General features: G+C 33.7%; 2 protein-coding genes across 4 annotated transcripts; both read left to right on the top strand.

Moving 5' to 3' along the window:
• Window positions 1–9495: 9495 nt before the first annotated feature.
• LOC111411912 (GDP-mannose transporter GONST1-like) lies at window positions 9496–18701 on the top strand. 3 transcript variants are annotated; one of them, XM_023042577.1, is made up of 10 exons: window positions 9496–9695; window positions 10550–10719; window positions 12846–13083; window positions 13223–13362; window positions 15562–15691; window positions 16125–16223; window positions 16870–17024; window positions 17459–17575; window positions 18120–18217; window positions 18318–18701. In XM_023042577.1, exons 2-10 carry the CDS (start codon window positions 10604–10606, stop codon window positions 18368–18370), a joined length of 1146 nt encoding a protein of 381 aa, XP_022898345.1. In that variant the 5' UTR covers window positions 9496–9695; window positions 10550–10603; the 3' UTR covers window positions 18371–18701. The 3 variants fall into 3 exon arrangements, with proteins under 3 accessions (XP_022898345.1, XP_022898346.1, XP_022898347.1); XM_023042578.1 differs by lacking the exon at window positions 9496–9695 and having other exon boundaries at window positions 10590–10715; XM_023042579.1 differs by lacking the exons at window positions 9496–9695; window positions 10550–10719 and having other exon boundaries at window positions 12937–13028.
• A 2547-nt stretch (window positions 18702–21248) lies between these two features.
• Window positions 21249–26140, top strand: LOC111411913 (hydroxymethylglutaryl-CoA lyase, mitochondrial-like). Its single transcript, XM_023042580.1, has 9 exons — window positions 21249–21568; window positions 22627–22816; window positions 23748–23937; window positions 24027–24209; window positions 24324–24404; window positions 24493–24656; window positions 24864–25000; window positions 25191–25306; window positions 25653–26140. Exons 2-9 carry the CDS (start codon window positions 22650–22652, stop codon window positions 25899–25901), a joined length of 1287 nt encoding a protein of 428 aa, XP_022898348.1. The 5' UTR covers window positions 21249–21568; window positions 22627–22649; the 3' UTR covers window positions 25902–26140.

Here is a 26140-nt window from a genome sequence, read left to right on the forward strand (position 1 = left end):
TTTTAGCATGCTAATATTTTCTATTGATACCTAATGTTATAAAAATTAAATATGACAGGTTGGTTTAATTGAAAAATGAGAATCGATTTAAATGTAGATCGAATTCAATCACATTCTTCTTTCAAGAACATAATTTTTTTTTTTTTTAGTTTATGTAAATTTTTTTAATCACGAATTAAACTTGAATATCTTTAACATATTAATATATGCCAATCAATATATAAGACATAGTAGCACCACACAATCTTGTAAAGTCGGTGCCTTAAACTATAACTCGTGTTTTTTATTTTGCACATAATGTTGTTTCTGGAGTTTGAAGTTACTCATTCGAAAACAATCCGACAGAATCACCTGAATGTAAAAATTTGATCAACAGGATCTAAACAGTAATTCGAGCCCACCGATTTCACGATGTTTCCTTAAAATGAATTTGCTGCCTGCAATGGTGCTAAAGGCGTCCAGCAATCGTTTCCCAGGATAGAACGAATTTTCGTCTCCTACGGAAGCAGCACTGCAATCTGCAGGAGTTCCAACGAACTCAACGAAGTGTGTTTTACTTCGAGACAATATTAGAACGAGAGAGAGGGAAATGAGATTCAAAGCACAGAAAGTTTGCAATGAAAATGGTATAAATTTTCTGGTAGAAAAGGCTGGCTATTTATAGACTTGTTCGTGGCCATTCGAACAGTCATCACCTTTCAGACAAGCCTCAAAAATTCGAACAGACATACTGTTCTTAAAAGTCGTGTTTGTTAAGTCGGTTAACGGTCGGCTGTTTGGTCGGTAAACAGTCGAAACAGTCGACTGTTAAAAGAAAATAAAACACCCGAAATAAGCCAAAATTTAAATTTCATATTGTACCCAAGAATTTGATTATTTACAATTTGGCCCAAAACTTTAAATAAATTTTGTCCAAAAAGTTAATATAGTGTAAAGGTCCACCCGTACCCGCACCGAACCGGATCGGACTCGGACTCGGACACAGGCACGTGCTCGTGCCGTGCCGTGCGAGCCGGCCGGCTGATCCGACGAACGGCGGCGGCGCGCGTATGAGTTTATGACTGAACCCAATAGGATATAGGTCTTTCCCCTTCCAAAGACTATTGGTACCCCTTGGGGCCCAAACCCAATTCCAAACTTCCACCTTATAAACCACACCAAAGTTTCGTAACTTTCCTATGTGGGATAAGTGTTTGGAAAATCAAATTCTTCCATAATCCTTAGTTTATATGGGTTACTTTAACACTTAATATTTCATTCAATTTTAAATAGTTTTCGATAAATAAATATATCACGTTAATTATCTCGCGGAGTAGAACGTGAATATGCTAGGTCCCGTATTAATTAAAAGGTGGGTCCCACTGAAATTTGGGCTCAAAGTTGACCCATTAACCATTTTTTCCAACAATCCCTCACATGAATGAAATATGTTGGCCTTATTCCAAACGATAACATCTAATATGTTTTTCAAAGAAAAATTTAAAGAAGACTGCATCGGGATAAGTAGTCAATGACTTTGAACTTTCCCTAATAAAATCTATCGGAATTCCTTAGCTATTCAGTAGAAGTTGCTTTGAACAGTCAGCCGTTTTAACATCCATTTGATGTATATCCAAACCATTCAATGCTGCTATTGCAATAAGTATACGTATGGATGTGATTCTTGTCACGGGAGAATAGGTATCGAAATAATCAAGCCCTTCTTTTTGCTTGTAGCATTTAGCGACAAGTCTTGCTTTATATTTGTCAATTGATCCATCTGCTTTCATTTTCCTTTTGAAAATCCATTTACATCCCAAAGGCTTATTACGGGGAGGGAGGTCTACTAATTCCCAAGTATGATTTTGTAGTATGGATTCAATTTCACTATAAACAGCTTCTTTCCAATATGAAATTTCGGTTGATGACATAGCCTCCTTAAAACTTTGAGGTTCATTTTCTAACAGATATGTTAGAAAATCAGGCCCAAAGGAGGTTGACGTCCTAGCCCTCTTACTTCGTCTAGGTTGTTCATTTATAGATTCTTGATCTACAGTCTCTTCGTTTTCACGAGATCTCTTTTGTGAATTTGATTCACCTTACATGTTATAAGGAAAAGTATTTTCGAAAAATGTAGCATCCCTTGATTCAATAATTGTATTAACATGCATATCAGGTATTTCAGACTTATATACCATAAATCTGTACGCATTACTATGGTAGGCATAACCAATGAATACACAATCAATGATTTTAGGTCCTATCTTAACCCTTTTAGGTTTAGGAACTACTACCTTAGCCAAACATCTCCATACCTTCAAGTATTTATAATTAGGTTTGTGACATTTCCATACTTCATAAGATATCTTTTGCATTTTTTGATGTGGTAATTTGTTAAGAATATAGTTGGCAGAAAGCAAGGCTTCCCCCCACAAGTTCTGTGGTAATCCAGAACTTATGAACATAGCATTCATCATCTCCTTCAATGTTCCATTCTTGCGTTCAGCAATACCATTAGATTGAGGAAAATAAGGCATTGTAGTTTGATAAATAATTCCGTGTTCCAAACAGAATTTCTCAAATGGTGAATCATATTCACCACCTTTATCACTTCTTATGGCCTTAATCTTTTTGCTAAGTTGATTTTCAACTTCTAACATGTAGTGTTTAAACACTACAATTGTTTCGTCTTTGCTTTTGAGCAAATACACATAGGAATATCGAGTACAATCATCGATAAAAGTGATAAAGTACTTATTACCTCCTCTAGTTTGAACAAATTTTAAATCACATATGTCGGTGTGAATTAAATCTAGGGGTTCGATATTTCTTTCAACAGAACGAAAGGGTAGACGTGACATTTTGGCTTCTATACATATATCGCATTTGTGATTAGGATTTAAATCACACTTTGGTAATAAATCAGATTTGATTAGTCTACACAAAGTGTTATAACTTGTATGTCCTAATCGTTCATGTCAAATATTAAATAACTCAAGCAAGTAAGAAGAAGATTTATTCTTATTCATAATTGGAGGTATAACAGTCATTACATTTAATTTAAAGAGCCTCTCATTCAGGTAGCCTTTTCCTACAAACATTTCATTCTTTGAGAGTACAAATTTGTCCGAGACAAATACTAGCTTAAAGCCGTTCTTACTTAGTAGAGAACCAGATACCAAGTTTTTCCTAATATCAGGCACACGAAGAACATCATTCAGAGTGAGCTCTTTTCCACTTGTCATTTTCAGCACTATCTTCCCATGTCCTTCTACCTTGGAAGATGACGAGTTTCCCATGTAGAGATGTTCATCATGATCCATTGCTTTGTAGGTAGAGAACATCCCACGGTTTGAGCATATGTGACGAGTAGCTCCAGTCTCTACCCACCACTCCTCAGTGTTTCCAATTAAGTTGCATTCAGAGACGACCGCAGAAAGATTCATGTCTTGTACCTTATTAGTGAGGTTCTCATGTTTTGTTACATTGGCCTGGTTAGTTTTTCCCTTCACATTTTTTGGCTTTCGACAATCTTTGGATTGATGTCCTACCTTGCCACAATTGTAACAGTTGCCCTTAAATTTTTTAGCAGTTTTTGAAGAACCAATTTGTCCTTCCCCATTGTGCTTCCTCTTTTTGCTTGTCTTGAAGCCTCCTTCTACAATGTTGGCTTTTGATTCCATCGAATTAGATGCACCATTCCTTTTTTCAGTTTTGCGATTGTCTTCTTCTATTCTCAATCGGACAATGATATCTTCAAGTTTCATTTCCTTCCGCTTGTGCTTTAGGTAATTCTTGAAATCCTTCCATGAAGGTGGTAATTTCTCAATTAGTGCAGCGACTTGAAATGATTCACTTAGTTTCATTCCTTCGGCATGGATGTTGCTAAGTATGATCTGAAGTTCTTGAACTTGGGATATGACAGTCTTGTTGTCAACCATTTTATAATCCAAAAAACGACCGACAATGAATTTCTTCGTGTCGGCATCTTCGATTTTGTACTTTGTGTCCAAAGATTCCCACAATTCTTTTGCGGACTTAGCATTGCAGTACACATTATATAATGTGTTATCCAGTCCATTAAGTACATAATTTCTGCATAAGAAATCAGAATGTTTCCATGAATCAACCGCAGCCAATTTTTCAGCATCACTGTCTTGCTCGGTATATGAAGGCGCGTTTTCTTTGAGAAATTTAGCCAGATTTAATGTCGTCAGATAAAAAAGCATTTTTTGTTGCTAATGCTTGAAATCTGACCCATTAAACTTTTCTGATTTTTCCCCGGTCGTATTCGGGAGTGTGGTACCAGAAGTTGCCATTTTTGAAACACAATCAGAAGATCAACGGTAAGAAGGAGTAGAAACAGAAACAAAATAATAATAGAACAAAATTCATTTTAAGATTGTTGTTTTTGGAGTTTGAAGTTACTCCTTCGAAAACAATCCAATAGAATCACCTGAATGTAAGAATTTGATCAACAGGATCTAAACAGTAATTCGAGCCCACCGATTTCACGATATTTCCTTAAAACGAATTTGCTGCCTTCAATGGTGCTAAAGGCGTCCATCAATCGTTTCCTAGGATAGAACGAATTTTCGTCTCCTACGGAAACAGCACTGCAATCTACAGGAGTTCCAACGAACTCAACGAAGTGTGTTTTACTTCGAGACAATATCAGAACAAGAGAGAGGGAAATGAGATTCAAAGCACAGAAAGTTTGCAATGAAAATGGTGTAAATTTTCTGATAGAAAGACTGGCTATTTATAGATTTGTTCGTGACCATTTGAACAGTCATCACCTTTCAGACAAGCCTCAAAAATTCGAACAGACATGCTGTTCTTAAAAGTCGTGTCTGTTAAGTCGGCCAACAGTCGACTGTTTGGTCGGTAAACAGTCAACTGTTAAAAGAAAATAAAACACCCGAAATAACCCAAAATTTAAATTTCATATTGTACCCAACAATTTGATTATTTCCACTTGCACCTGCACCGAACCGGACTCGGGCACGTGCCGTGCCGTGCTGGCCGGACGGACGGCGGCGTGCGCGTGTGGGTTTATGACCGAACCCAATATGATATAGGTCTTCCCCCTTCCAAAGACTATTGGTACCCCTTGGGGCCCAAACCCAATTCCAAACTTCCACCTTATAAATTACACCAAAGTTTCCTAACCTTCCTATGTGGGATAAGTGTTTGGAAAATCAACTTCTTCCATAATCCTTAGTTTATGTGGGTTACTTTAACACTTAATGTTTCATTCAATTTTAAATGATTTTCGATAAATAAATATATCACGTTAATCATCTCGCGGAGTAGAACGTGAATATGCTAGGTCCCGTATTAATTAAAAGGTGGGTCCCACTAAAATTTGGACTCAAAGTTGACCCATTAACCATTTTTTCCAGCACATTTTATATGCCAATTACCGTTGTTTGATACTTAGGTTTGTAGTTTTCACTTTTCAGATCATATGCCTATTTTAAGCAAGATTACCCCTATCTTTTTTTAAGTTTTACTTGCTTATTTTTGTAAACAAAAACAAATACAAGTATAACAAAGTCCACATGCTACATGAGCATGTTTGGAAAGTGTTGAAAACAATTTTGTTTATAAATAAATAGAAATAAGTGATGAATAGATATGTAATAATTGTGGGTCTCACTAAAATTTGTACATAAAAAGTGATTTGAATATTTATAAACATGAAAAGTGACGAAGGGAAGTGAAGTCAACGACCGGTGAGATTTGGCTCCAACTGAAATTCTTTAAATGATTTTTTTTTTTTGCCTTTTATTTTTAACCATTGTTTGATCCCCATTTTGGGGAATAATGCATTTTGAATAAATGATTGATTGAGAATGTGTGGTTAAAAATTAAAGAAAATTTTTAGATTTGCGTGCAATATTATTTTATTAAAGAATATGTAGTTAAAAATGAGTTTTGAAACAATGAATTTTTAAAAGAACGAGAATCAAATAAAGGCTTAGCGTCTGTTCGGTAGTGATTATGATAATTGATTTTTTGACGGTTAGAGAGAAAAGTGAGTCTCACCTGTGAGTAAAAGATAAAAAATGATGACTGACTTAGAAAGTAACGATAAAAAAATTGATTTTTTTGGGTAAAAAATCAGAACCTAACGGGCTTAATGTTATTATGTATTTTGTGTTTGAAATTTTTTTAGCTAATCTTCACTGTATCCGAATCCTGGCTATCACTGAACACGAGGTAAACATAAAGTCACATGATATTTTTATTTAAAATATATTAAATTATTGAAATTTGAATTCCTTAAGTTCCAATTGGACCGTGAGAATAAGGCACCGTCTGATCTCAAACCCGTGGCCGTTGAAGATCATGGAGTCTGATTACTTATGATATTAACAAACTTAAAATGAATTAAAATCATTTGCCAGCTTATAATTCGGTTATGATCGGAGGCACTAATTGGGTGTTTGGTAAGGATTAAAATTAGATTTTTTAGTAGATTGTGATAGAAGTTTTTGAAATGTGTGTTTGAAAAATTGTGAGACCCATAAAATGTGTGATTAATATTGATTTGTTTGACTTTGACTTAAATTAAAATTAGATTTTAATCGAAATCAAACAAATTGTTAGTCACTTAGACATTCCAATCTCCGACCCGGTTGTTGTGATGCAGATACTTGTCAAGTCCTTTGGTTTGGGTAGACTTGGACCTTTTTGGAGCCGTGCTCATTCTATTTAGTGCTTGTTTTATAAAACTTAAATATTAATTTAAAATAGTCAAACATACTTTGTCTAAATTTAACTTAAACTTTTTATTTCTCATACTCATTTTCAATCATACATTTGTACACATAATAAAATATATTTCATGTAAGTTAAAAACTTTTTCATACTTCTTAACAAAACATTCTCAAAAGACGGAAAAAAATTATTATGCAAAACATCATTTTTTTCCGAATTTTTCTTTATAATGGATATCAAACAGGGACTTAATTAGAAATTTAATGAACGTTAGTGTAATATTCCCACATTTTTTGAAGTTTGAAATTTCTTTGTTGCATCGATAATGACCTTCTCAATTAGTTGACATTGTTTCATTATAATTATACCTTAAATTTCCTGAGCTGTACCTTCACTCGAATGTAGTCCCGTCTCTAATTGTTAAAGGTTAGTTGTTTCATTTCGACATAACCATATGTCTATCATCTAAGTTTCGAACGTGCATAACTCATATATATATACATGGTACCAAACCTGTCATTGATATCACCGATCATGTCATAAGTCTGATTTGAACTCGTGAGCCGAACTTATGTGGGAGCCCTTTTCGAGTACAGTGGAAGTCGCCAACTTAGTTGACAAGCCCTAATGGGAAAGTGACAATCAGTGCGCAACACAAATTTAACGTGTGAACGAAGTTTTGTAGACTTTTGAAATCTCTGGTTTGTTAAAGATGCATAAAAGTAACTGCATGCTGAAATGTCAAGTGGTGAAATGGATATAAGCCTAAAATGATTGAAAAACGACAATTCCGTCAAAGCAATGAAGGAAGTGGAAACCTAAAGATTATTTAAATTAAATCAATTAATGAAGTGAATTTTCATTAAAATTGCATTTCTTTAGAGATTTAAATTCGTATTTAATTTCAAAAGAACGCAATAAGCTTCGAAAAGATTGAAGGGGCGTTTTCTTCTATTCCTTTTACCCACATTTTCATATAATTTGTTCCCAAATTACAAGCATCACACGGCATTGCAATAATTGAATTCAAAAAATTGCTCAAAATCGATCCTCTCATAGCAGATGTCAAGATGAATTTTCTCGTTAGCAGATGAACTATTATTGACATTGTAGAATTTATTCAATGTTTTGCGATGTTTAATATATATTCAATCGTTCAAGTTTAATATTATATCATTTTAGAAGAAAATGTTCTCCCATTCTCTTCGAAACATGTTGTTACTTGAAAAGACCATTTAAATAACATGGTGTGATAATATCAAGTGCTAGTCATGCCATTTCTATGTAGGCACTTTGTTTGACACGTGCATTGTTTCCTTAATTTTGATGGACAAAAATTGATTAATATATGGGTGAAATATAAGTTCATCTAAGATTTCTATACGAATTTGGGTTTATGTATGACTTTAATACATGGTAAAATTCATGTACCATTCATGTAACTTATCTGTGTCTACATTGTCATTGCCACATAGGCACTCTCCTTGTTATGTGAATTATTTCATTAGTTTTGACTGATGTAAGTTAATCCATGTGTAGGTGGGATACAAATTTGTTAATTCATATATGATTATGATGTAATGCTTCTTCATATATGATTTTGGTAAAGTTCATGTACTTTTTGTGCATTAAACATATATTCAAATTACATTTTAGATTCACAATAAATTTCATTTTTATTTATTTATAATTTAAACAATTTATAAAAACTTAGCTATCAACTCATCGTCTTGTTTTAAAGATTGTGTAATGTGCCTCACTATTGTGCAAAAAAATTGGCTAAGCTTAAATTATTAATTTTAAGTATACAAGCAAGTTTTAAAATGAATAGTTTTTTAACTTATTAAAATGTAGAATAAGTAAATTATTTATTGATTGTAAAGAATAAAATATTTTCCTAATATCTAAAAATAAGTAAATTATTTATTTAAATGGTAAGGAATCTTTTATTTCAATCCTCATGTGGCTTATTAAAAACGGAAATGAAACTAGATGGCATCGTATCATCCCAAATTCCACTCAATGACACAATTAAGAATTTCAAAATCAAAACGAAAGATGTGTTTGATTGTAAGTATAGAATTTATATGAAAAAAAATAAATTCTGTCAATTGCTTGGAATTTATTTTTATGGAAATTAGTAATTAAATATGTTCAATTGATTTAGTTTTCAACCTAAATTTTTTTAGGGAAAATTGCAGCAACGATCCTTAACTTTTTCATTTTTTTTTTTGCAGATTTTATCATAATCTTCATTTTGTGCCAGCGAAAGTCTCTAACATTTCATAAATATGCACTTGAAATCCATCTAGACGGAAACCGTCCAAATCACAGACAGTCAATTAGGAAAATTCCTTGAATTATCTGCTATCTTGACAGTTTTATTGGATGTTAATAACTTTTTGGACGATTTTATTGAATGTTAATTCCTTAATTTTTCTAGTCAACTAATGGTACTTTGGACGATTTTCGTCCAGATAGACCTCAGGTATATGCTTATGAAAGGTTAAGAACTTTCGCTGACACAAAATGAAAGTTACGCTAAAGTTTGCAAAAAATGAAAATATTAGTAATCGTAATTTTTCAAAAATTTTATATTTATCCATTTTTATTGATAGATAGATGACAGAGAGTGAATAAATAAGAGAGGAAGAGAAAATAAATTATTTGAAAAATAAAAATCACCCCAACTTTAAAAAATATTTCCACCAAAAAAATTATCAATCAAATATCCTAAAATAGGAATTTGAATGAAAAAACGAAAAATAAAACCAATTTGGAGATTTTTCCAAGGAAAAACTGTCGTATATTTCTATCAATGGCAAGATTTTTTTCTATAACTTCTCACCCATCTCTAAATTATTCATATTATTTGCAAACCAACTTTCCATTGCTCATTTTTAATAGTGAATCGTATTGCAGTTGCCTTTTTCTGAGCTGAAGGATCAATCACGCGCATAAAAATATACAGAGATGAGAGATACTCCAAGGTAACTCTGTTTTTTAAACTCTCTCAGTGTATTTGTTGAGATGGGATTGTCTAATGAAGATCAAAACCAAGATGAGCACTTAATTTATCTGATCATTTTTGGGATTTTTTTTTATAAATTGGTGTAGAGCTAAGAAAGCTTGTATTACTTATGATTTTGGATGTATTTCAGTTTCTAAGTAAAGATTCCAGCTTTATTACTTCTTAAATAAACAAATTAATCTTTATGGATTGCTAGCAATATCTAGTTTTAAATTTTTGTTTAGATGTAGGCATACCGCATATAGCTGTTTACTTCATACAGAGACAGAGGGCAGACGTGAATATATATTCGATGTAGGAAATCTGTGAGCGAAGAGCCCACGTTCGTTAGTAGAATATCAACAGCTTCATTCTTGTAGTGACTCAAGGAGTTGTGCTATGTATTTGAATATGGTCTTGGCATGCAGCAACCGTAGACTAACATCCAGAATATCTGAAACTTATGTAATGGCAAATGGTGTAAAATATTTTCTGTTGAAAGGTTTTTTATTTTAAAAATCGTCAATTAAAAAGAATTTTAAGAGACGTCATTAGAAATGACCATTGAATATGGAAGTTTCTCTCTCGGATTTTGATGCTGTTCGCCATAAGTGATATGTAGGAGTTTCATTACCTATGCGGTTTATTTATCTTCTTGTAGTTGTGATGTTTCTAATGAATTATTGTAATTAAATTTCTTTGTTTTGTGACATGTATTCATGAATAAAACTAAATATAATATACTTGCATACCAAGTCCAACTTTAAAACTACCAATTTCTAGTCTGCAATCCACATCTGAAAATGACATCGTTAATTTTCTACCTTATTGTAGAGCATTATCTAGAGGTGCTTTACAAATTCGACTGATCCTGGTTTAGAGATAAATATGACAGAGGACATAAGTAAGGGTTCGCAAAGTGGTGAAAGAAGCTTCAAAAGTCATCAATTAAATGGCTTGCCTGATCAGGTCTCTAGTCCAGTCAGAAGAGAAGTAGTCAGTAGGTATTCTTCTTTTGCTGTCTTCATAACGATGGATTTTTCAATTTGCTTTTCATGGAGTCCATTTTATGTTGATAGATTTGCACAAGGTTGCTACCACAGTGGTCACAGATTTGAGTATATCTAGATTGTAATCTTGCTGTTTGAATTTCCATTTCTTGGCAGTTGACGTCATTTAAAATTTCGCCCTATCTGTTTAGATTCAAAGGATTGATCATGCATACGCTAGCCAGCTATTGCTTATGCTAGAACCGAAAGCCATGTATTATAGTTCTGATATTTGTGATCTCCTAGTTGGGTATCAGAATTTGGCATTCTCTTTAATATGCCATTGATAAGTTATGTACCCACTAGCATAAGATTTTGCAATCCACCTTGTTCTCTGATCTTTATTTAATGTTCTACTACAATAGTTAATGGACTTAGTGCTATAGTTACTATGTTTTCCAAGAAGGAAGTTTTTTTATCTTTTATACAGAGGACAACCACGATAGCTTATGTAATTGCCACTCCACTATTTTTATCAGGAAGTGAGAATCTGATTTGATCAATAAGACCTAATTTGGAGCATTTTTCAAGAATGACTATTCTGTTTCTTTCATATGCTTTTATGGGCCTTTTTGCTGGAGCATGTCTATTTTCCATTACTTCATGTTTCTGTCTTTCTATTCAGGAAACACTGTTTAAATTGTGCAAATAAAAAAGAAAAGACAGAATGGTGTTGTCTGAATTACGAAATTAGATCTTATATTCTAGGAAACAAGGTAAGAAGATCCTATACATCTTTCCACTATATTTCAAAATGTGTAAGGAAAGGGAAAAATATATATGTCCAGCCATTGCAGACCTTTTTAATCACCACCATGATCCACCACCTTTGGGCGAACCTTCTCTTGCATTGTACCACATCCTAATGATCCAGTTAATGTAAGATTGTAAACTAGACGGGATACAAAACTCCTTCCTTTAATTTTTTGAATTATTTCCTTTCGAAGTCCTGGTGCCTTATTGGAACTCCTTTCAAATTCTTTTGATCACCCCCCAAAACTCCTCCAGAGTATGCCCTAATGCCTCAATCAAATCAAACTCCAATGTTTTATTTCAAATACCACCCTTTTTCAAACTGCGATCCCAATAAAAAACCTAAGCCAAGAAGACTCTCATCCGTTGCAACTTGTCATTCCAAAAAATTCCCAGCAGCTCATTATCATTCTTTTAATACAATTCAAAAAAAAATCAGCGAAAAGATGTGATGACCTGTAACCGAAGATGGTGATTTGAGTGATAGGATTTCCGCTATAAGTTGAGTATCTTGGCCGACTGATCAAGTATGTGGCTGATGGGGATTAACACCTAGTAAGATTATATCTGAGGCTACATGGTTGACTTGAGTGCGTCAAAAAATTTATCCCCAATGAAAGGTGTTTTCAATTTTGTCCAAATGCGTTCCTTGTTTGCTAACACATTTTCCTCATACGGGCCCACCATTTCGAGAGCATAAATCATGTTCTCAAATACACCAAAAATCATAAAAGGAAGACAGAGGAATTGGAACGGCTCCAAAATGGACCCTAAATGCTCTTCCCTCTGTTAGTAAAATCTTTCTTAAGAAATGCAAATGTCAGAGAGCACGATGTTAAGGAAATGATTTGGAGCCCCAAATTACTCTTGTCTTGGTTAATAAGATATTTTTAACCAAGAAAATGATTACTGCCTCTATATTAACACCAAACAAAATGATTTTAGAGACTGAATAGGTAAGAAAACGAATTCAGAAAGTGAAGATATCTTACTTTATGGCTCAAGAGCTTTTCAGGTTAAGTATATTAAAACTTCAAGGTCTTAATTCTCGTGAAATGACTGAACTGCTAGAAATCGATTAACTTGCATAAGCCTTCTGACTGTCCTTTTTCTTCCAACTGTTCAAGAAAGATTATTGACTGTGGAATTCTTCACTTTTTGAAGTAAATGATTGGGCTATGTAAGCTGCGTACGCTGAATTAATGTCATATCTAACTTTGAGATTTTTCCTTTTAAACCAATTGCAATGCAAATGGGGTGTTGATTACTTGATATCATTTCTTGTGATGATAATATTTTCTAATTCTTACTACTCTACTTGCTTTCAGATCGGCTCTTGTAATGAGCACTCCAAACAATTATGATGAGATTGATGTGGAGAGTGGAAAATGTGAGGAGGGTAGAGAAAAACCAGTGCATAGTAGTAAAAGAGTACTTAGAATACACAACCAGGCCTTGTTGGCTGGCCTTGCATATTGTTTTTCTTCCTGTAGCATGATATTGGTTAACAAGTACGTCCTCTCCAGTTATAACTTCAATGCCGGAATATCTTTGATGCTATTCCAGGTTACCTTCCGTATAAGATTCTCTTTTGATACTACAAGAAAATTAGTCTTTATTGTCTTGTACTACTTTTACTCATAGTCAAATTGATTCTAATAAATTTGTATGCTTTGTATGCTAACAATACTGTTGATGGGTGCAGAATTTTGTCTCAGTGATTATTGTTGTCACTTTGAGTTTCATTGGCATAATTACCATGGAACCGCTTACTTGGAGATTAATTAAGGTCTGGTTGCCTGTAAATGTTATATTTGTTGGTATGCTGATCACTAGTATGTTCAGGTACGAAATGTTTCTTATCTTGTTATTAAGATCACACTAAATTTCATCATCTTACTATGAAAAGTCGTGCTCTTATGATACTGAAGATACAGATTTTTTTTCTGTATGCTTGTCTCTGATGTTAATTCTTCCTTTTTGTTTATTCATATTTGTGTACTGCAGTTTTGGGTTCCTTTACAACATGAGAAGTTTATTTGATACACGGCCATAAATGCACCATAATGAATGTAATATATTGTGATAGGTTAATTTCTGCTTATTTTGCACACATACTTAAGCTTTCTTAAGATTAGTATCTCATCTTAATTGTTCTGATATCTTATGTAGCTGCCAACTTTCTTTTCAAGCGTTATATTATTATTTATTATTTGCTTGCTTTTATTTTTAATGGATGAGAGTGTTACACTGAATAACAAACATGTATTTTACATAAGCATTCCACTCTGTGGATTTTCAATAGATATTAGAATTTTTGTTTAATATATGATTGGAAAGTTCATTTCCCTCGGTTGCTCTTGATTTGACTGGTTCATTTTTCCCTTTTCTTTGAAGGATACTTCAATTACTTTCTTTCTCATCCACAATGTTAAGGGATAAAATCTCATAACAAATAAAGATAAGAATATTGACTAACCAACCTATAAGGGTTTTGGCTACTCCTTTTGTTGGATTTTATGCGCAATAATAAAGAGATGAAAGAGAGAAATCAACACAAGTATTCAAGTGGTTCAGCGATGTGCTTACGTCCACAAGAAGTGAAGCAAAGATAATTTTATTCAGTATGAATAATAGGGTTACATCATTAGTATTTATGCTAGCTCTAGCCCAAGTCCATGCCCGTACAAGAAAATACCTCTATACCATACCCATTCAGTGTCCCCTAGCAAACAAATAGTGAATTCCACTCTATATGAGCCACATACGCAATATCCTCTTAATAAGATTGACTTTTTAAAATGGAATCCCAAGTTTTAATATGATATTAAAGCTTATTAAGCCCCTTTTAAAACTCTTCAATTTAATTTAGTTTTTTACTCTCCTACTTTTAACCACACAATCTTCAATAAAATAATATTACACTCAAATTGAAAACTTTTCAATCACACAATCTTAAAAAAAAAAAAAAACACTATTCCCCCTATTGTAAATTCAAATAATGGCAGCCAAACGGGGGCTAAGTTTTAACAAGTAATTCGATCCGATTAAGACTAAAAAAAAAAAAAGCAAAAGAATTTCAAAATTGGTCTGCTCAAAGGAGCCACCATGTTGCATGGTCATATTAAGGGATAAAATTCCACATCGAATAAAGATGAAAATATAGACCAACTTATAAGAGTTTTGGCTACTCGTCTTAATAGGATTGACATTTTAAAATGGAATCTCTAGTCTTAACACACAATAAGTCCGATTTGCAAAAACATTATTTGGAAGAGTTTGTTTCTTATCTGTATTAGAAGATAATTGATTAACTTGACTACCATATTATTTGTTAGGAATTTATATATTTACTGCATCTTTTCTTAACAACTCTCCTTTCAATTTGCTGGAAATATCAGGAATCTAGCCGACGTCGTCATAGTCTTCCATGTCATTAATGACATGACCTAGAACTTGATATGTCCAACCTTATGTATGTCTCAGATTCAATGAAATAGGTGTACCAAACATGAAACTATGTAATTTCTGATTTTGTTATTTGATTTATTGAAGTTCAATACATATTTGTCACTGTGCTGTTTTGATTGATTGTTATGCTAACTATATCTTATTTCTGAAGTTTGCATTTGGCACTTAATCCTTGAATTTGTCTCTTAATTGACTCCCTCCATGTTCATGTTCTTCTATCGAGGATTGAAATTTCAGAAGGATGTGGGTGGAAAATTTAGGAAATAATTAGAGATTAGATGGAAATAATGGAGTAGATGAATCGATAATAGAGACATCTAAAGGTATGGATATGCTGTGTCAGATTCTGCTGTTGATAGGTGCTTGTGCATCTCCCTTAAAAAGGGTGTATAGAATTAATTCTATTGTATTGATGCTGCTTCTCTTGAACTCATTTTGTTTAATCCAATTGTTTGCCTTGTTCCACCAAAATTTAGACTTACTGCAGTTTTGCAAGCAAAGGAAAGGTTCTATGGGTCGATGTTGAATTTTCGAAATATGTTTGACTGACATATCTGTATTCTTTGTTTGTAGTCTAAAGTACATTAATGTTGCCATGGTTACTGTTCTGAAGAATGTAACAAATGTGATGACTGCTATTGGTGAAATGTACTTATTCAACAAGCATCATGACAAAAGAGTTTGGGCAGCTCTTTTCTTAATGGTAAGTCAAGTGGCAGCTCTTCTCTTAATTTTGCTGGAGGTAATCACAACCCGTATGTGGACAAAACTGTTGTGGAACTGCTGATACGTATTGACTAGTTCACTCTATTTAGTCATGCTTTTAGTTAATCACAGCTAAATTTAAAAAGTTGAGTGCTAATTGATCAATGTTTATCCCTAATTAATCAATAAGCATGGTGAATTGTCTAATTAAAATAAGATCAATACTTAAATCGATCAGTGGTCGCGCACCAATTTTTCAGAATGTAATGTTAGCCATATCTAATAAGCTGCTTCGTTAAGAAGTCAAAAGCACGGTACTGGCTGGAATATATTTTTATATGTGGAGAAATGTAAAGATTGTTCATGATTATATTAGATTATAAGTTTGTGTAGGTCGACGTGCATTTGAAGTCTTGCTTTCACATTTACAGATCATTTCAGCAATATCTGGAGGAATTACAGATCTCTCTTTTCATGCCACTGGATACGCATGGCAATTGATCAATTGTTTTTTGACGGCGTCCTATTCAGTGAGTAATAGTCTTTCTTATGTCAAGTCTTAATTATATACTGAGCTGTATGATTTTTTTATACAAGGTGACCTAATTTGTTACTTGATGCGACAATAGAATATTGCTCCAATCTTTCTTGCTTGCATTCAAGTCAAGCCAACTCATGCTACATTTGAAGGGAGGAAGGGTTTAAAAACTCATAATAATTGAAATTAATTTAAAGGAGAAATGGGGGCAGTAGGAACAGAAAAAGCAAGAAGAAAAGAGAAGCTTTGGAATCACTTTAAGCAGTATGTAGAATTGTGGATTAATGCTCTTTTGAATCCATATTAATTGCCCTTTTCTTTTTGCTCTTTTGAAGATTGAAATTCTGTATGATATATGAAGTGAAGAGTTTGCTGCTGTTTCAGTTTCTTAGTCCGTGGAAGTGCATTGTCTAGACACATTTATTCTTATAATTTTTGGTTTTTTTTTTTTTTTTTTTTTTTTTTTAATTTTTTTTTTTTTTTTTTTTTTTTTTTTCAAATTTCAAGTGTTGAAGCACCACTGGATGCTGATTTTAGTTTCTTAAACTATTTTAGCTAATGGTCTTTTACAAATTATTAACTGTTCTCTTTAATTTATGGGCAATATTATTTGATATAATTATTGTCTTGTGGTGCAGTTGACTTTGCGTAGAGTCATGGATACTGCAAAGCAAGTCACTAAATCTGGAGATTTGAATGAGTTCTCAATGGTCCTGCTAAACAATACCCTTTCATTGCCCCTAGGAACATTGCTTATATTTTTATTCAATGAGGTTGATTATCTTTCAAGAACGTGAGTTATGGTTTCCTTGTAATTACGGTTATATGCTGATGCTTTGTCGCTACTTGATAATTTAGTCTTATTTGATGATATTCATTAGTTTAAAGATACAATTAGGAAAGTAGCAAGTTTTGAAGGTAAGCCGTATGTTGAAGTAAAATATTTTGGTACTCGTCATATGCTCAATCAGTTGTGGAAAGGGTTCATTAAAGCACTTTGATTACTTACTCTTCTCTTATTTCTCTCTTATTTCTAGTTAAAAAGAGACTTATTCTTCTGAAAGTGATTCTTACCTTACTTGTAACTTATTTATTGGAAAGAATTAAAAAATGCTAAAGAACCCCATTTTGAGTCTGGAACTTTTAAAACTTATGTACCTGTAAGTATACCATTTAAGCTTAGGCAAACATGCTCTGAATCTTGTGTTTCTTTGTTGCCAATGGCAGACCACTTTTGAGACTGCCCGCCTTCTGGCTGGTCATCACACTTAGTGGATTCTTGGGTTTGGCAATAAGCTTCACTTCCATGTGGTTTCTTCATCAAACTGGGGCTACTACATACAGGTGAGAGTTTTTTATTACCTGTTTCTCTGCCTTCAAGCTTTTAAATAGCTAAATTATTTTATCTAAATTTCTTTAGTACGAGAAAAATTGAAGACATACCCCACTAGAACTGTTTCTATATCTTCGTATCGGCACGCCTTCAGAATTTACATTTTATATACAGCATAAAGATCAGATTCTGCCATTTGTTTTATGAAATGAACATGGAAGATTCTAGGGTCCTTTCTCTTCCTCGAATACAGACATGTCCATTCCAATGGTATCCCCAAGTTTTGAAACCAAGATAAATGGATCTTTTGGGTATTCTTTAGCTTAAATGCACAAGCCGTAGTTCCATGGTAAATATATCGAAGAGGAGATCAAAAAGAACATGAAGATAGTGAAATTTCCCCAAATTGAAGTCTCATAAACTGATTCTAAGATCCTTAAAATTCCTGTAGATTATTTACATGCCTTTAATTCCATTTCCTGTTCATTGTCATTGTTTCTTAGTTTACATGTATTCTTTATTTAATTTATCCTTAACCTGTTTCATGTCCTGCAGCCTTGTTGGTTCGCTGAACAAGATACCTCTTTCTATTGCCGGTATCCTTCTTTTTCATGTCCCCACGAGTTTGGAAAATTCTGCAAGCATATTCTTCGGTAAATTTCCTATCGTTTTGCATGCTTAATAGTATTGTTCTATAGTAAGAATCACAATCACTTGTCAACTTATTCTTCGGTAAATTTTGTACATTCATAGGATTGTTGGCTGGCGTGTTTTTTGCAAGAGCAAAAATCCGAGATAGAACTTGATCTTGAAGAAGCTTAGATTTACACTTTTGGTGATTGCCTCTCTGATATATAGGATGAACATTTTGTATACTACTTTTCTGAGAAGAAAAATCATTTTATTTCCTTCATCTTCTATGATGTTATATACAAATGGGAGATGGTTACTGACTTGCTGTTTTCCCCTTAGCTGTTGCAGAAACTGTAAGAGATTGAAATACAAAATCATTGATAGTCATAGCACAAATCAAGCTGAGGTCTAATGTTCTCATGATTGTTTTGTAATAAAAAAGGATATATCGATACATAAGTTTTTGTTAGTAAATGAGATGATATCATTTCGACTTTGATGTCATTATGGTATACTTGTTTCATTTGCTAACTAGAAATATTTCGAGGTGTCAAAAATTTAGTAAGAATAGCAAGATGAGAACAATCTCTCTCTTCTGAGTTTCCTTGTTCCTCATTATCCACCCCTCTTGGAGGGCATTTTGAAGGCGGTGTTAGCATAGAGGTGAGGTGGAAGAAAAATGTTTATTTTGTTTTATTATTTATTCTTGATGGAAATAAATAAAGTATGTTTGGAAGAGTAGTTTATAATCGGTTTATATTATAAAATTGTAGAAATGAGTTGTGTGCATAAGTATCGATATCACGAAATATATGAATGAAAAATAGTTTGATCGATTATAAATAAATAAAAATTGTCAAAAAAGGTCTTATCATTTTCCAATTTTTTAATAGATAAAATGAGTGAAATATGTTAGTCGATGTAAAGGAAGGTTCCACCCCACCCCACTCGACCCTACCGGCCTACCCTACCACTTCATGTTTTGGCCATGGAACCACAAGTTAGATACGTATCATAACAGATTTCTAACCCCAATCGTGACAATGGACCCATATGGGTGGACGCAGCCAAATCTATATCGTCCTCAGATTTATCAACCATAATGGGACTATGGTTTTTTTATTTGATCCTTGATTTGTACCTGTCCACTACATCCACAATCTCCATTGCTAATTTGCTACCAAGTTTTAATTTTTTTAGTAAAAACTAAATTATGTTTTTTTGTTTTATTTTCTTGTACATTTTATTCTCGAACTTTATTTTTTGATGTTAGTGACTATGGCGTTTCCATGTATTAGCACTAGGGAATCATCATTGTTGACTTCGATGTTTAAAGTGTTGGAGATAACATTGTCAAAAAATAGAAATGAAGATCGAAGTGGAGAAGAAATACAAATTAGAATAATGACCACAGTTCTACTTGTTTAAAATTTATTTTCATTTTTTTGAAGAACTATAAATTTTATTAGTAAAAATTTGTAACATTGTAGTAACAAGCTCAATCAAAGAGTTCTGTAGACTCAAAAAAATGTTGCCAACAAATATCGGACTCACCCGCGTACAATTGAGCGAAGGTCCTACACGCTTAAGACACGTGGACGGTCTAGGACGAACGGATCAGGGGTGCGGGAGTAGCTCAACGATGCGAGACGAGAACGTTCGAAATCCGGTGAGATGTTTGTAATCCGATTGTACAATAATTACCAATCGGTACTTATGAATGTGCATGTAAATATGTATGAACTCGTATCGTGTTGTAAGACAATATGAAAGAGAGAGTAAAGTGTGGCTTCTTGTATTGATTCTTGCATTCGTTCTTCAATGTTACACAAGGGAAGTATTTATAGTGGTATATGTGAAATGGCAGCCCTTGGATGAGATGGCACGTGACCTCATCTCTTTAATCCAAACATCCAATCCTAGGCACCATCCTTGACTTGCTAGCTTGCTGCGCATTTATTGTTTATGTAGAACCCCCATGCCAATGACAAGACTTGACATGTACACTTATAACAAACGTTCCATCAATCATTCTAACAAGATCTTTATGTAGAAGATCTCTTGGGAGAAGTGATCATGGAAGACGTTCCTTCATGGTTCGGAGGCTTCTGCCACTTAGTATTACCGCTTTAGGGCTTCGGCTATCTTCACAGGCCTCGGCATGAAGGGTCTTGGCCATACATGCCACCTCGACTAGAGCGCCACGTGATTCGGATTGAGTGGATCATAGACCTAAGTAGGTTGATCAAGTATGACAACATGTAACAAGTTCTATTTCGGCAAATTATTTAGCGTGAGACGTAGTCAAAGTTTAATGGACTAAAGGCTGGAAAAAATTATTTTATTTTTGTAATTAAAGGCAAAGAATCATTCGTCGCTCAATCCTTTGAATTGTGATACACTTTTTCTATTGTTGGTGTTACATCATTGTTCATTGACTATATCCATGGTTTAATCCTTTGAATTTTGAACAACTTTTTCTTTTCTGTAAAATATTTATGAATTTTTCGTAGAAGGGTATTTTTATTTATTTATTTATTTTTTTACTTTGAAATAGTCAATTAATTCTTCTTTCTTAATTTTTTATTTTTATTTTTTATTTTTTATTTTTTTATGATAGTCGAAGTAAGTGACCATATAGAGTAAATAATTTCAATCAGACATGGATTTGCAATACTATTAAATACATTAAGATCATTTCCCATACAATTGGCACGCACAATATGGTAAAGACTACAAGAATCTTGACTTTCTCCTATTACTACCAAATCCACTATTTTATTTTTTATTTTTATACAATGACCAATTCCGACAACATTAGCCACTAAAATGTTAGGAAATAATAAAAGAAAATTAAATTAAGACCATTTCCTCCATGAATTTAATAAAGAAAATCAAATATTGGCTTTTTATGAATTAATTAATGAAATTAAATGGATCTTGAAAGAATACATATTATTAATAATTTATATAAATAAATAAAAAGAAAAAACCAACCTAATTAAGAAGGAATTGGCCAACCTCCAACTGAAAACTACCTACTACCATTCTTCTCTCTAAATATATATCTTTCTCTCTTTGTCTCTCTATATATGTATGTATATATTTGTTGGCGATTGAAATAATGCCTATACTATACAAGAAATTGCTACAGGACAACTTTAAATAGAAGCAATCTCAGACACACAATTATACATAGCAATAACCAAGATTTTGTGGTAGACGAACTATTCACATTCTCAACTACCCATCACTCGCCTTCTGTTTCATTGCGTGTTTTGTAGAAAACCCAAAAACTTGGAAACCCTAGAAAAGAGGAAAGGGGAATTTGCAAGATTTTTTTATTCGAAGGGAAGCTTTTCTTGATCTAGGTTTGTTTTGTTCTTTACCTTTTCTGGGTTCTGTTAATTTTTTTCTGGTAGTTCATTTTTTGTTCTTGTTGAGTAGAAGGATGAAGATATAAGTGCAAGATTTTGATAAAGTTTATGTGCGAATATTTAGAGTTTATTTTTCCTCTTTCATTATTATTATTATTATTATTTTAGAATTTTGTGGGAAATGCAAAAGGTAAAAACAAAAAATTGTTTTATTTATGGGGTGGGAAATTGAGGTTTCATTTGGTTGTTGATCTTTGTACTTTAAGATTTGGGGAGGAAGAAAAGAAATTTAAAAACAAAATGAAGCACTTAAGTAAAAGATTTGGGGTGTAGGAACTTATTGAATTTTTAAGATATTTTCTGCATTAATGTATGAATAATTATTAACTCATTGCACATCAATAAACTGATCGCTATTGAGTTTTATGCTTGATAGTGGCCTTTGGAACATTTGTGATAAAGGGACTTCTTATGTTCAAGTAATGCTAAGTGTTGTGTGTTTAACTAATTTAGTCTACGAAGGTCTCTATTCAGTTGATGCTCATTGAGGTAGTAGAGTTTGTGGTCGGAATTATACAAGATATATTTTGATGGTAGTGCTGAGGTTGTGTTGTTTGATGGAAGAAATGTTTGTGCATTTGCTCAAGCGCTGTTGTCATTTACATTGCAACTCAGTTGGAAACAATTTTGGGTGTCTGATTAAAGAAAATACAATGCTCGAATCGTTTAATCTATGTCTCAATGTGCTGTGTGTTTATCTTTCTAGAATTCTAAATTAGCTTAAAGGGTGATAAATTGGTTTGTAGGTATCATGTTTTGTTTCATTTCTGCCATTGATGATAGTTTTCTAGACTAAAATTTGCTTGGATTATTCAGAATCCATCAAGTCTTAGATATTTATTTTCTAAAAACAAAAATCAGGCATTTGGTTCTAGCAGTCATCTTGAATAATCTGAGATTGATGCTATCTATAAAGGTTCAATGGAAGTGCTGAAGGAAGACTACTTACTTCTTCTTCTTCTTCTTCTTCTTCTTTTTTCCTGGGGTTCCAGCTTAAGTTGCATTTATTTCCACAATGTCAAGCTTAGAGCAGCCTCTTGGTCTGGACAAGTTGCCAAGCTTGAGCAACATCGACTGGCTCAATAGGTGCTCATCTAGTGCATGCAGACCCATAGAAGAGGATACGGTAATGGGAAGTTGCTGGATCGAAGGGAGAAGTTGCAGTTCATCTAACAGCTGCGAGTAAGTGTGATTTATGCAAGAGTAACTATGAATATGTGAATCATGTTAGAATTTGCGAGTAAGGCCAATATATGTTAGACAGATCACGCTGATTTATATTCATCAAAAGACAATGTATAAATCATATATATGGTCAAACTTTATTTTCAACCACACGTTCCAATGGACCCACAAGTAATATTCACTTATCTAATACTAATTTTTATCTATTTATACATCAAACTATAGATAAATTCTTCCTAAACAGAGGCTAACATGCAAGAGTTAGTATACTGTTGTGTTTTATTTTCATTAATTCTCTTTAACTAGATCGCTACAAATATTTTCAAATTTCACTCCTGCGTATTGGTGGATGACTTGAGTATAGGACTACTTTTTTCTCTGAGTATAAATCTGTCAATTCTATTATTGATCTTTTTTCTGGCAAGGATTACATGGCAGTCGAAAAAACAAGATTTCTAGCCTTTTCTAACACTCACGTAAACCTTCCTAGAAAACTCCTGATTTCTTCCTAAAAAAATTCTAACAATTGATAAAATCATATGAGTTTAGAGTATAATCCCTCGATTCAGACATTTAAATTCTTGGATAGTCACCACGAATCCTGCTCACCTCATTTTTGATCCCTTTGCCAGTGAATATTATAAATCTTAACCTTATTACATTACTTTCTTATCTCATGATTTTCTATTAGTTTTGCTGCAATTTGTAGTGGACTTCAGCCTTATCTAATCAAGTATACAGCTTCAAATTAATTTGCAGGTTTAAATCAAAGTCATTTATAAACACATGAAAAAACTATGCAATTTTAACCTTATGATATTCATCTTTTACGTATTAATGATGAGGAGTATTTAAGCCATTATACGTTCATTTGATGGGTTTGGGGTTCTGGATTACGCTACCAATTGGAAGTTGTGTTCATTTTCAGTGAAGATTCTGAAGAGTACAGACAAGAGACTTTACCATGGAAAAGACAAATGAGGGGCACATCAAAGAGGACTTCAAATGCAGGCAGGAATTCTGTGGCCTGTGGAATTGTGAATGATTTGCGCTACTTGTCCAATCATCAAGGACACTCCTATAGCAATGACAAAGACATAGGAGCGACGAAATATAAGGTAATTCTTCAGAATTAACTCAAAAACCTGACAGCTTCATTGTCATTTTTTTTAACTACGATTTTCAATTGACAACTTGTTATATTTAGTGGTTTTTCGAAGATATACCAAGATATGTGAAGGTAGTGGAAGTTGGTCCAAGAGATGGGTTGCAAAATGAGAAGATCATTGTCCCAACATCTGTGAAGGTCGAATTAATCCGTAAACTTATTTCTTCTGGATTGCCTGTGGTTGAAGCTACAAGCTTTGTGTCACCAAAATGGGTCCCTCAGGTAATTAACACAGTTTGTTTTGTGGTGTTTAATTGTCACTTACTCGCAAGATCTGAATGTGATTTTGGCACTTGTGTTTTCCCTTTCTGATTCCTTTCTATCTCATTCAAATAGCTGGCAGATGCAAGTGATGTGATAGAAGCAGTTAAGAATTTCGAAGGAGTCAACTTGCCCGTGCTGACACCCAATCTAAAGGTGGATAACCTTAGGAAAAATAAGAAATATTTTAGCATCCTTAGTTCTGTAGTCGGAGATTTCTAATTTCTGGTTAAATTAATGTTAGGGGTTCAAAGCAGCCGTTGCAGCTGGTGCAAAAGAAGTAGCTGTCTTTGCATCAGCTTCGGAGTCCTTCTCAAAATCAAACATCAACTGCAGTATCGAAGAGAGTCTTTCTCGTTATCGTGCTGTTACCTCTTCTGCCAAAGAGCTTTCAATTCCTGTGCGTGGGTATGGTTCATACTCTCCCTCCCCGTTCCCAAACCCAACTTGCCACATCTCACCACAATATCACAGTGACTGTTTTGGCTCGATTGTCCTTGGAAAAATTTACTTTCTTTTTACACTATTCTATGGTAAATACTTCCTATACAGCAACTGTATGCTTTATAATTCTACCAAGGATTAAGTTGAAGACATCTATATAAAACTCAACAGGTACGTCTCGTGCATTGTTGGTTGTCCAGTTGAAGGATCAATCTCCCCTTCAAAAGTTGCATATGTGGCAAAGGAACTTCATGACATGGGTTGCTTTGAAATCTCACTTGGAGATACAATAGGAGTTGCTACACCTGGTAACGGCTTAAATAACACATTTCACATTCCCCTGGATTCAGTCATCAAATTTGAAATGCTATTTTTCGTTTCTGCTATATCCTCCCATGATTGACAATTCACTGTCAAAGAAAATCATCAATTTTGTTAAAAAAAATTCGACGTACACACATTCACATCCCACATCCTCTGCATTTTTCATTCATGTAGGTAATGTGCTTCCTATGCTTGAAGCTGTGATGGCTGTTGTTCCTGTTGAGAAGCTTGCTGTTCATTTCCATGACACATATGGCCAGGCTCTTTCAAATATCTTAGTATCACTTCAAGTGAGTAACTTCTCTCTGTAACACACAAAAATAGTAAATAAAAACCCCGACTTTAAATTTGTTCGTTTATGATGAATAAGGATGAAGTTGATTTGCCCTGTTCACCTAACTGCTAATATGACGAACCATTTTCCTGTTCTAAGCTCCTAGTTACTAGGATTCCGTCTTAAAAATATCAACGTTGTCAAGAGAAATAGTCCAATCTCTTACATATTGGTTTATATTTTTACTTTTATTCAATGTGGATTTATCCCTTTAAACACATTTTACAAGATGGTGGCACATTTGAGAACACCAATCTTGAAGTATACGTGCTCGTTTGAGTCTTACACTCTTTCATCAATAGATGGGGATTAGCACAGTGGATTCCTCAATTGCTGGTCTTGGAGGTTGCCCGTATGCCAAGGGAGCTTCAGGGAATGTTGCAACTGAGGATGTCGTCTACATGCTTAATGGTCTTGGCGTGAAAACCAATGTCGACCTCAACAAACTCTTGCTGGCCGGAGAGTATATCAGCAAACAGTTGGGTCGAACATCAGGTTCCAAGACAGCCATTGCATTGTGCCGCATGACTCCAGATGCTTCTAAGATTTGAAAAAAAAATTACGGTATTGAGACATTTTTATAAGCTCTTATGCCCGTTAAGAGCATGAATCTAGGAATAATCAAAGCTAAGAACTATAGCTAATAGGTGATTTCTTGCTTCGAGTATCAATCTGCTTACCACGGCAGAATTAATGTATACCATTCTTAAATTTTATTATCATATCATATACATATAAAAGAGGCACGACCGCATTATACTGTATGCACACCATATTGGCATTTTTACTA

The sequence above is a fragment of the Olea europaea genome, chromosome 16 (genome assembly GCF_002742605.1).
Source record: "Olea europaea var. sylvestris chromosome 16, O_europaea_v1, whole genome shotgun sequence".
Lineage (NCBI taxonomy): Eukaryota > Viridiplantae > Streptophyta > Magnoliopsida > Lamiales > Oleaceae > Olea > Olea europaea.